At 51.9% G+C, this 12054-nt stretch overlaps 1 protein-coding gene across 1 annotated transcript in view; it reads left to right on the top strand.

Moving 5' to 3' along the window:
• Nucleotides 1-12054, top strand: part of IGFBP4 (insulin-like growth factor binding protein 4) — a gene marked incomplete at its 5' end in the record, with an annotated part of 14678 nt that continues 2624 nt past the window's right edge. Inside the window, 3 exons of the mRNA XM_011929951.1 lie at nucleotides 1-292; nucleotides 8772-8929; nucleotides 10103-10237. Coding sequence (XP_011785341.1) covers nucleotides 1-292; nucleotides 8772-8929; nucleotides 10103-10237 — 585 coding nt within the window. The remainder of the gene's footprint in view (nucleotides 293-8771; nucleotides 8930-10102; nucleotides 10238-12054) is intronic.

Raw genomic sequence — 12054 nt, 5'->3', positions numbered from 1 at the left:
CTGGCCGACGAAGCCATCCACTGCCCGCCCTGCTCCGAGGAGAAGCTGGCGCGCTGCCGCCCCCCCGTGGGCTGCGAGGAGCTGGTGCGAGAGCCCGGCTGCGGCTGTTGCGCCACTTGCGCCCTGGGCTTGGGGATGCCCTGCGGGGTGTACACCCCCCGCTGCGGCTCGGGCCTGCGCTGCTACCCGCCCCGGGGGGTGGAGAAGCCCCTGCACACACTGATGCACGGGCAAGGCGTGTGCATGGAGCTGGCGGAGATCGAGGCTATCCAGGAAAGCCTGCAGCCCTCTGGTAAGGTACCCCTGGCCTCCCAGTTCCCTCCTGAGTGCGCTCCCTTCCCAGAGGCTTCTTCCCCATTCCAGCCGCCCTGGAAGGCCCTTAAAAATCCCCCGTGAGTTGAAGAGAAGGCAGGTACGTGGCAGGGCCCGACTGGCATGGGACGGGCTCACCAAGGAAACTGCTACCGAGTCCCTAGCAGCCTGTTGCCATCACCAAGGGAGACTGTCCCATCGCTCCATCTCAAACCTCCAAGGACTGTCTATTTGATAAGGGGGTCCCAGTGGGAGGCCTGGCTGCTGGTGCAAGAGTGGCAGACTAAGGTCCAGTTAAGTCAGCTGTCTAGGGCCAGAGAACTGGAGGATGGTGGTGGGGTGTGTGTTGGGGAGGATGGGGGAGGGGGGGAAAGCTTTCTGTTCCTGATCCAGGCCGAGGGTGAAATCCCAGTGGTCTGGGGAGCTAGAGCCTGAACTTTTTTTTTTTTTACATGGTCCAGTGGTGGAGTGGGACATACAAATTAGAGGGACTTTGGCAGTGAGGGGCATTAGACTTGCCCTTCCCCAAAGCCCGGAACCAGGTCACCTTGTTGTTTGAGAGGCAGTGAGAAGACAGGGGTCCCTCTGCCAGGCCTGGGCACCTCTGCCTGCCCTGGTATTCAGGCCCCGTGTTCTTTTCTGCAGGCAGGTATGATTTGAGGTGGCAGAAAAGTCTTGGCTCCCAGCCTAGAGCTGCAGAAACCTCATGTGTGGGGGTTAGGGAATAGAGAAGTGGATGGGGGGGCCAGGGGAGAAAAACAGAGAGAGAGAGAGAGAGAGAGAGAGACTGAGAAGGCCCTTGCCCTAACCTCATTCTTACACTTTCTTTTTTTTGTTTCTCAGTGAACCTTTCTCAGTTTCTTCTTAGACTCTTAGTCTCTTTTCCTTCTTTCTCTTGCTCTTTTGTTCTTCCTGATTTGTCTCTCAGCCTCTAGTTCACTAGTCATGCTCTCCAGTTCTGTTTTCCTCAGTGTCTTCTGCTCATCATGCCTTTCTTTCTCCACTTTATTCTGTGTTTCTGTTTCAGTTGCTTTTCTTCTCTTCCTCTCTTTCTGTTGCTCTTTCTCTGTGTCTCTGTTACTGTTTCTGTCTTTCTCTGTTACTTTGGGAATCTCTCTGTCTGCCTTTCTGTATCTATGCCTCTGTTTCTCCTTCCATCTCTGACTCTGTTTTGCTCTCCTGTGCCTCTGTCTGTCTCTGTCTCTTTTCCTGGTGCTTGAAGCTTCCATTGTTGCAGTCCGGATACTGGGACTCCAGCCCCAAGCTTCCTGTCCTGGGTCCCAAACCCTCTACTTCCTCAATCCTCTGCAGCTTGTCAGCCGAGGAGAGCAGGATGCAGGGAAAACAGGAAGGAGGTGGACTCCAGGGGTCTGGGCCTTGGGCCTCTCTGCCCTTCCTGCCCTTGGGTAGGGAGAGATGGGTCAGCAGAAAACATTCTAGAAGAAATGCCAGCCTGGCACCCCGCATATCTGGGAAGGGGGATCCTGGGGGAGAAAGTTGCTAATCTTGGGGCAGAGATGCCGGAGGCAGTGGTAGAGGAGGGGTACTGAGACTGGGGAGCAAGGCTGAGCCCTTGGGTTCTCAGGGTCCAACAAGGTCACGTTCCCTTTGAATTTCCATCCTCCACCAGCCAGAGGGTATCTGACACCAGATAAGGATGGCTGCTAGCCTCCTCCTCTCTCAGCACTTTGAATGCAAGACAGAAGAGCCCTCAAAGGGCTGCGTAGGAATACCTCATCCTCTGGTTGGGTAGGAATACTCCATCCTGTAGTGGAGGAAAATAAGATCCCCTAGGGGTTTGGGGAGGGCATGGCATGAAAAGTCTGTGGTTGTCCTCTGGATGTAATGCAAACTGGCCTCCAGGAGTGTCTAGGGGCTGAGTGTGGAGGTTCATGCTTGTAATCCCAGTACTTTGAGAAAATGACTTGAGGCCAGGAGTTTGAGACCAGCCTGAGCAATATAGCCAGACCCCCATGTCTACAAAAAAAAAAAAAAAAAAAAAATTAGCCAACTGCAGTGGCTCATGCCTGTAGTCCCAGCTACTTGGGAGTCTGAGATGGGAAGCTCAAGGTTACAATGAGCTATGATCACATGATTGCATTCCAGCCTGGGCGACTCTATTTCTCTATTTCGTAAAAAAAAAAAAAAAAAAAAAGGGGTAGACTGGGCGCAGTGGCTCACGCCTGTAATCTCAGTACTTTGGGAGGCTGAGGAGGGTGAATCACGTGAGGTCAGGAGTTTGAGGCCTGGTCAACATGGTGAAACCCCGTCTCAACTAAAAATACAAAAATTTGCTGGGCATGGTGGTACCCGCCTGTGGTCCCAGCTACTCGGGAGGCTGAGGCAGGAGAATCACTTGAACCTGGGAGGTGGAGGTTGCAGTGAACCAAGATTGCGCCACTGTGCTTTTGCCTGGGTGACAGAGCGAGATTCCGTCTAAAAAACAAACAAACAAACAAACAACAGTGTCTTGGAATGGGGCGGCTTTAGGTCCCCTTTGGATGACACAGCCGAGGTCTGTAATGCCCCTCCTCCTTTCCTCCTTGCCTTATCCTCCAGCCATGCAATGGATGCAGGTATCTGGAGAGAGACAGGGGAAGCCTGGAGGTACCTACTGAGCAAGCTATGCCTGTGCCCTCCCACACCTCCTAGTCATCATAGAAGTAATTCCTTGCTGTGACCTGGGCCACATGGCACCATGTAAAAGGCACTCTCTAGAGTTCTGCTGCAGCCCTGCAGGGTCTGTGGGTGAGATAAGGTGACCAAGCCCCTACCCACCCATCTTTTTAGCCTTACACAGTCAGTAGGCCACTGTCTGCTTTAGGTCCCAAGGATTGGGCCCACTGGCCTGCGAATAGCTTGATCGAGGGTACCCGTCTATTCTTTCTGCCTTTTCCTTTTGGGGCTGAGTGTCAGCAGGTGGCTGGGGGAGGCTGGCCACTTGGCATGCCTCCTTCTTTGGCTGCTATGGTCCAGCTGCCTCTTGTTTGCCCCAGGGTCAGATCTCCCCTTTCCATCTCCAGCCATCCCCGCCTGCCCTCCTGTCTCAGCTTTCCATGAACTGGCCAGGTTGTGGCTTAACACCACTGAGGCCATCAGAGATGAGGCGGGGTATGTGCGTCAAAAGTCCACAACTCTCCATCTTGGTACTGATCCTCGACTCATGGAATCTGGGGGAGTGGACAGCGGAAAGATCAGCGTTTGGACAGGGAGTTCCTAAGCTGGACTCTCAGTCCCTTTGGGACAGGGTTAGGGAACAGGCAGGCTGGGTTAATTTTTAGTCAATGCAGCAAATACTGCCCCCCTACTTCAGTACTGGGAATCCAGTTATGTCATGGGAACAAGGGCATTCCCAGAAATTCTGTGCCTTGTGGGGAGGGGGAGGGAGGAGCATGGCCGCTTCCCATTTTTAATTTAGTACTGGCAAAGCCAGCAGTATTGGTGCCTCGGATATCAGGAGTCTTTCCACTTAAAAACAGAGTGCTGCAGAGCTAAGTCTCTCCTCCTCCCCTTCCACCAAGTCTACTTCAGTTTCCTAATTTGTAAAGTGGGGAGGGCAACAGGACGTGCCTCACGGTGTTGGGGTGTCTGGCGTGGGGTAAGAGCTCAATAAATTGAAGTGATGATGAAGACGGTGATGAAGAAGAAGCCAATGGTAGGACTTAGGGAAACAGTAGGACAAGGGAGCAAATTTGGGGCAACATTCAGGGGAATTGAGAGGGGTGGGGTGGCCTTTGGTGCATTTTGCTGCTGTCACCATGGGAAGAACAGGCCAAGTTGCCTTATCTGACTTTTTATTCTGAGGCTGGCAGCATGACACAGCTGTTGGGGGGATACCCCTTGAGCCAGACCTCAGAGAAAGGGCCTGGTACCCAGCACCAGTGGTCTTGGCTTCTCCAGCCAGAGTCTAGGGGAAGAGGGAAAAGACCTTTCTAGCAGGACAGGTGGGTGACCCTCTGGATCACAGCTGAAATTTCTGGTTGGGATGGATGGGTCCACACAGTACATAGCCTAGGTGTCTCTCAGGGGCCAGGGGGTGGTGTTGGGGAGAAATCGTGAGGGTAAAATCAGGCAACAGGAAAGAGGAAATCCTCTGACTTTTGCCACAAACTTTGCAGCCGGTGGTGCCAAAGCTGTGTGGCCTCTTCTCTCTCTGACACCTTCCCTTCCTCTGCTGCTGGAGCAAAGACCGAGGTTTCCCCTATAGCCAGATGTCAGCTGGCTTAGCTCCAAGCTGGGGGCTGTAGGAGGACCAAGCCTGCTTGGAAGTCCCATCTCCCAAACAAGCTTTTTGGAGGTCAGACTTTTCAGGGGAATAGGTCTGACTCCACTCCTGCTCAGAGGGGAACCCACAGGCACTGGAATTTCTCCAGAGGGCACTACCAGGATGAGTGGCACCAGGTGGCTGGAAAATAGCAAGTATTTAGCCAGTTTTGGAGATGAGAAGGTTAATGTTATCAAGAGACTCAATGCTGTAACCCTTACCCCCACAAAAACCTAGTGCTTAGGGGTGGATCCTGGGGTGGCTCTTCAGTCTGCCAGTTAAGCAGGGTTGGGCAAGGAAAAGTTACAGATTACATGGAAAGTCAACAAACCACGGTGCAGAGAAGCTGTTGAAGTCAGCATGCCCTGTCCTGGCTCTGTCTCTGACCAGGGCAGGGTCAGAGTGCCCAAGTGCATGTGGGTAAGGCACATGTGGATGAGTGTGTGTCTGGACACGTGATTGTTTGTATACATTTGCGATTCTTGAGCCCCAGCCTGTCTGTGTGTGAGTAGGCAAATACAGATTTACCCTGTGTTCCCATGCGACTAGGGAGGGAGCTACTCTCCCTATCTGGTGGGTTCTACTCCGTGTAGACAAGAACTGGGATAAGTAGGATGGCTAATGGGGAACCTAACAAGGGAGAAGCCAGGCAGGCTGCTGGCTCAGCTTTTCCCAGGTCACCCCTGGTGTGACATGGGGCCGCACTAACCCAAGAGTATGAGCCATGCCTGTGGGCTCACCCTGTGCCCCATGCAGCCCTAGGCTTCAATGAGCATACCTAATCCTCCTTGGTGGTAAACATCCCAAATATTCATTAACAATCCTCTGAGGGTTAGTTGTTTGTGAACTTTGACTCATACAAACTCAGCACTGTGGCTCACACCTGTAATCCTAGCACTTTGGGAAGTCTAGGTAGGAGGATCACTTGAGGCCAGGAGTTTGAGACCAGCCTGGGCAATGTAGTGAGACCCTGTCTCTTAAAAAAAGAGAGAGAGAAGAAACTCAACATGGAAAGCATAGTTGTGGTCATGCTTCTATTCCATATCTCTTGAGATTTTTGAGGCTGCTGCTACCCTAATGCTCCACACCTCCAGGGTGGGAGCTCACTCCTGAAAACTCTTCCCCGCTCCTGGAACTCCTGAAAAACCTTCCTCACTCCTTGAACCAAAGAATATTCTGCCCATTTACTGAGAGGAATGAATCACTGTACAAAATAGTGCTTGCTTTTTTAAAAAATTGAGACAGGGTCTGACTTGTTGCACAGGCTGAAGTGCAGTGGCTTGATCACTGCTCACTGCAGCCTCGACCTCCTGGGCTCAGGTGATCCTCCCACCTCAGCCTCCCAGGTAGGTGGGATTACACATGTGCATCACTGCACCAGGCTAATTTTTTGTGGAGATAGGGTTTCACTATGTTTCCTAGGCTGGTCTTGAACTCCTGAGCTCAAGCGATCCACCTATCTCTGCCTTCCAAAGTGTTGGGATTACAGGCGTGAGCCACCCTGGCTGGCCCCTAGTACTTTCTTTTGTGGTCATTACAAGAAAGCAAACTCAGGAAAAACAAAGGCTTTCCAGGTTGGAAGGGTGCCCCCAGGTGTTAGTGTCCTGGGCTGTGGCAAACAAGTCCACGTGATCTCCTCCAGTCGTACCTAAGTAACATGGTGGGGCCTTTGTTCATATCTCAGCTCAGCCTCTGTCCTTCTGACATTTGGTTCTGATTCTTTAATTCTTGAATTTTTTTTTGTTTGTTTGTTTTTGTTTTAAGAGACAGGGTCTCGCTGTGTTACCCAGGCTGGAGTGCAGTGGCGCAATCATAGCTCACTGTAGCCTTGATGTACTGGGGTCAAGTGATCCTCCCACCTCAGTCTTCTAAGTAGTTAGGACCACAGGCATGTGCTACCACGTCTGGCTACTTTTTTTTTTTTTGGTAGAGACAGGGTCTTGCTATGTTGACCACGTTAGTCTTGAACTCCTGGCCTCAAGTGATCCTCCTACCTCGGCCTCTCAAAGCACTGGGATTACAGGTGTGAGCACCCAGCCTGGTTCTAATCCTTTGAGGTCTTCCATTTCCTCTTTCTCTCCACTCCGCAGCTCCAGCTTATACCCCTGAAACACTGTGACTCCATCCTCAAGCCTTATGGCTTTGTGCAAGGTGGAGGCATGGAGGGAGGTGATCACTGGGCCAGCTTAGGTTTCTTTGGCTGGAGGAATTCCTTGGGAGGGTCTCCAAGGAAGGGCCTGGATCCCAGATCTTTCTCTGGTTCCTAACTGAGGGCTCAGGATCCATCTTCTTATGGGCTCCTTGGCACAATCCTCATCTTCTGAAGTTTATGCTTCTTCTTTTGCTGTCTACCTTGGCCGGGGGGTCTTGCTATAGTGTCTTCTCTTTGATTGACTCTTAGGAACTTGATGTAGGACTGGAGTCCCCTCTGGACTGTCCTTGGGATTTTAAATGCGCAGAAGGATGGATTATATCTGTCTTCTCTATTTATTTCTTTCCTTTTATTCCTCTTTCTAAGCCAGCCCTCCACCATGACAAAAATCTTCTTCCATCCAATTTTATTAATAACCTTTGGTGTGGAAGGTTATTGACAAAGACTTTCTGGTTCGATTCCTCCTTGCCTTGTTTGCTTTTATCCACATATTTCTCCCTACACCCCCCAAACTAGGAGAATGAAAAGAGAACCAACCCCCAAACTTTGGCTAGGCAGAAAAATACCATTTGACCCAGAGGCAGCTCTGGGATCGCTGCCACGCATGGAGGAACCTGCTAACTCCTCAGGAAAAAAAAATCCTGACGCAAACCAGATGTAACCTCCTGTCCGGCTGCCAACATCTGGAATGCTGGCAGGGGCTTTGCACTCAGGCCGGCAGAGAGCTGCCAAGCCTGAGCATTTCAGAAGTGGCTCTGATCTGCAGAGAGGTCTTTCAGCCTCTTTCTCCAGCTCGCCCTGTAATCTGGTTCTGACTGCCTGGAGGGAGGAGCAGTGGTTACAGTTCTGGGACTCGAGCATGGGGTTTTTCTTTTTTTAAAAAATGTATTTTATTTTATTTTTAAAGAGCCGGGGTCTTGCTCTGTCACCCAGGCTGGAGTGCAGTGGTGTGATCATAGCTCACTGTTAACCTGGCATTCCTGGGTTCAAGTGATGCTCCTGCCTCAGCCTCCTGAGTAGCTAGGACTACAGGCACATGCCACCATACCCGGTTAATTTAAAAATTTTTTGTAAAGATGGGGCCTTGCCATGTTGCCTAGGCTGGTCTCAAACTCTGGCCTTAAGTAATCTTCCTTTCTCAGCCTCCCAAAGTGTTGGGATTACAGGCATGAGCCACAATGCCCTATTTAGATGAAGTTTTTCTTGAGCTCAGATAGGGCCTTCAGGAGATCCCACAGCGGGGTTGAAGGTCCAGCCTCATCACTCCTGTCTCCAGATCCCCGGTGCCCTGGTTCTGGGCAACCCCTATGGACTTTGGATGGAGTCTGAAGTCTAAGAAGGGAAACTTCCAGGTGGGGGACTGAAGGAATGTGTGAGGCTGTTCTTGTGGTCCTGGGGCCACACACGTTGTATTACACACACACACACACACACACAAACACACACTCACTCTTCCTCATGCAGGCGGATACACTAACTCCCACTCTCTCCCACCCAGCCAATGGGGAGAGCCTTTTGGGCTAGAGTTCTCATTGCTCATGGAAACTCTGATTCTGGCCATTTGGAAGAGGGTGAGCAGAGCCCACAGCCCTGGGGATCCCCTGGCTGGCTCAGCCAGCCACCGAAAAAATCAGGAAAGGCGACAGGGAGAACGATCAGATGGAGAGGGGGATGGTGGGAGGAGCTGAATGGAAAGGGGACAGGATCCAGCAGGGGCCCCCCCTGCCTGCCTCAGACCTCCCTGCAGGGCCCAGGGGACCCTCCTGCCATCTGGGCAGCTGCAGCTGGTGACTCATCTGAGCACTGGCCTGGGTGGGGTGAGGGACAAGTCAAGGACTTCAAGAGGTATATTCTGAGAGATCCAGAGGAGAGGGGAGGAGGTAGGGGGCTGCTTTTGTTTCTTCCTGCTCCCCAGGTCCCCTGCTCTTCTCCAGCTCCAAGCTGGAGAATCCCCAGGAAGGAGAACATGGGTGGGAAACTGGGTTGGTGTGATGCTCTGACCTCTTCCGGTGCTGACCTCTCCTTATCGTGACCTGAATGCAGACAAGGATGAGGGCGACCACCCCAACAACAGCTTCAGCCCCTGCAGTGCCCATGACCGCAGGTGCCTGCAGAAACACTTCGCCAAAATTCGAGACCGGAGCACCAGTGGGGGCAAGATGAAGGTCAATGGGGCGCCCCGGGAGGATGCCCGGCCTGTGGTAAGGACCTCCAATGCACAAATGTGCATGTGCATAGACACACACACACACACACACACACACACACGCCCCTCGCCCCCAAGCACGCACACACAAATACACCATCATCACCAGATCTGTGGCGTGTTCATTCAGCACACATTCTAGGGTGACTACCGTGTGCAGAGTAAAACTAGTGTGAGTCATCAGGACCCAGAGAAAGCACTCATTCCCTTCCTTGGGATTCCTTTCCTGCCCATCAGTTATATCCATCGGGACTGCTTAAGTGATTATTAAATACTGAAAAATACTGAAAATACTATTCAGTATTATTATTATTATTATTATTATTATTATTTTATTTTTTTTTTTGAGACGGAGTCTTGCTCTGTCGCCCAGGCTGGAGTGCGGTGGCCGGATCTCAGCTCACTGCAAGCTCCGCCTCCCGGGTTTACGCCATTCTCCTGCCTCAGCCTCCGGAGTAGCTGGGACTACAGGCGCCCGCCACCTCGCCCGGCTAGTTTTTTGTATTTTTAGTAGAGACGGGGTTTCACGGTGGTAGCCAGGATGGTCTCGATCTCCTGACCTCGTGATCCGCCCGTCTCGGCCTCCCAAAGTGCTGGGATTACAGGCTTGAGCCACCGCGCCTGGCCTATTCAGTATTATTAAATACTTAAAAACTTCTATACTGATTGGTAAAAAGCAGTTGCCCAAAGTGCCCTGGGGTTTCTTGGTATTTTTTGGATTCCTTACCCCAGACCTTCTCAGTAACCGAAGGATAAATGCTGGCCATAGCAGGGGGCCTGGGGACCCTGCTTCAGGGTCTGGCTAATGTCCCTTCTGAAGGTCTTACAAGTTGTCAGTTGTAAGTTTTATCTGTCCCTTCTGCATAGAAATCACCCCCTCCCTGGCTTTCTGCATAGGTTCCCACAGCCCCTTTCCCCACAGTGTCCCCTCACTTCCCACCCCTCCTTTGAAGAAGCTCTTTGGCTCGAGACCCTTTCCTTCATGTGTCTACCCTCCCCACTGTGTCCTCTGGACCCAGGCCCCTCTCTTCACCTCACTGGGTCCTGCCCAGCCCCCGGGGCTCGGGCCTCCTTTTGGGGCCTTTAGTTCCCACTTAGCTGTGACCCCAGGCCTGGGCCTCCTGCCTCTCTTCCTTCTGCTGAGCAATTTTGTTCTTCCCTCCTCCAGCCCCAGGGCTCCTGCCAGAGCGAACTGCACCGGGCCCTGGAGCGGCTGGCCGCTTCACAGAGCCGCACCCACGAGGACCTCTACATCATTCCCATCCCCAACTGCGACCGCAACGGCAACTTCCACCCCAAGCAGGTGAGTCTCTGTCTCCCGCTGGCTTGCCCCTGGCCTCAGCTCTGGGGCATTCCCGGCCTCTCTGCAGGATGGTCCAGGATGGAGATCTCAGGAAGGCGAAACTCCTCAACCCCAACCCAACCCCTTGGAGCCTCCCTAAACCCTACATCAGCATCAGAACGTCACTCATTTTGGAGATGAGGAAACTGTGATCCAGAGAGGAGTAAAAGCGCCCGGGCTAGTCCAGAGTCATTGAGCAAGTTAACAGCAGATCTTGCCTCCCTATCCAGGGCAGTTTCCCTCACCCCTGGATTTCACCATCTCTGGTACAGACCTAGCAACCCTGACAACCTCTGGCTCCCAACACTCTCTCATTCACTCTATTCTATTCCTATGAGTAATTCCTCCTGCCACTGAGTGAGGTTTCATCTGGGAATGGAGGGCCAAAGTCATGAGGAGTCAGGGAGGAAACTCAGTCTACCCCTCCCTGCAAGGCGAGCAGCAAAACCACCTGGAGTACAGCAAGAGTGGAGGTAAAGCCAGACTGGATGGTTGGAGACAGGCACTTTGGGTAGAAGCAGAGGAATGAGTGGGCCAGAGAGAAGACACAAAGGCAGCAACTTCTCTATTCCTTCTTGTCCTTGGAAGCTGGGGTCCTCTGACAAGCCTCCAGGAGGCTGGGATGGTCAGCAGGGTTGGCCTCTTCCAGCCCATCTCTGGCCCATCAGAATGAGTGGCCTGTCTGGGCAGGGCCTGGTGTGCCTCCTGCTGGGTGTGGCCTGGGGAACCCTAGCCTGGAGCTCTTTGTGGGTGTAGACAGACCCATTGCCCTGCTCCATGAGCTATAGATAAATCCACAATTTGAGCTGCCACTCGGCCAGTGGAGGCCTAGATATAAGGACAAAGGCTGCCCTGGGTCTGTGCATCCCAGGATGGCATGAAAAGGATATGAGTGAAGGGCCAGAGAGGGCGCCCCAAAACCAATGCCTAGCCTATTTCTAACCTTTATCCTAACATGGATTTTATCCTCGTCCCAATTTAAAAAACTTTTTCTTGGCTGGGCACGGTGGCTCATGCCTGTAATCCCAGCACTTTGGGAGGCCGAGGAGGGTGGATCACGAGGTCAGGAGATTGAGACCATCCTGGCTAACATGGTGAAACCCTGTCTCTACTGAAAATACAAAAAATTAGCCGGGCCTGGTGGCGGGTGCCTGTAGTCCCAGCTACTCGGGAGGCTGAGGCAGGAGAATGATGTGAACCTGGGAGGCGGAGCTTGCAGTGAGCCGAGATCGTGCCACTGCACTCCAACCTGGGTGGCAGAGCGAGACTCCGTTTCAAAAACAAAAAACAAAAAAAACCCACCTTTTTATCTTAATTTTAAAGAAACAATTAATAGCTTTATTTTTTAGGGTAGTTTTAGGTTTACAGAAAACGAGCAAGAGTACAGAGTTTCCATGTACTGTCCTCTACCTCAGTTTCCTCATTATTAACGTCTTACATTATATTTGTTGCAATTGATGAACCAATATTGGTATATTATTATTAATTAGTGGTTTATATTAGGGTTCACTTTTTGTGTTGTATAATCTATGCATTTTCTTCTCCCGTTTTTTTTTTTAGAGACAGGGTCTCACTCAGTCTCCCAGGCTGGAGTGCAGTGGCGCCATCACAGCTCACTACAACCTCCACATCCTGGGCTCTAGTGATCCTCCTACCTCAGCCTTCTGAGTAGCTGGGACCACAGGCACACAACTATGTCAGGCTAATTTTTTTTTTGTTTGTTTTGAGACAGAATTTGGCTCTTGTTGCCAAGGCTGGAGTGCAATGACGGAATCTCT

This window comes from Colobus angolensis, unplaced genomic scaffold, assembly GCF_000951035.1.
Source record: "Colobus angolensis palliatus isolate OR3802 unplaced genomic scaffold, Cang.pa_1.0 Scaffold83, whole genome shotgun sequence".
Taxonomy (NCBI): domain Eukaryota; kingdom Metazoa; phylum Chordata; class Mammalia; order Primates; family Cercopithecidae; genus Colobus; species Colobus angolensis.
The sequence above is the reverse complement of the archived record's forward strand: the minus strand, read 5'-3'. Positions and strand labels throughout refer to the sequence as shown.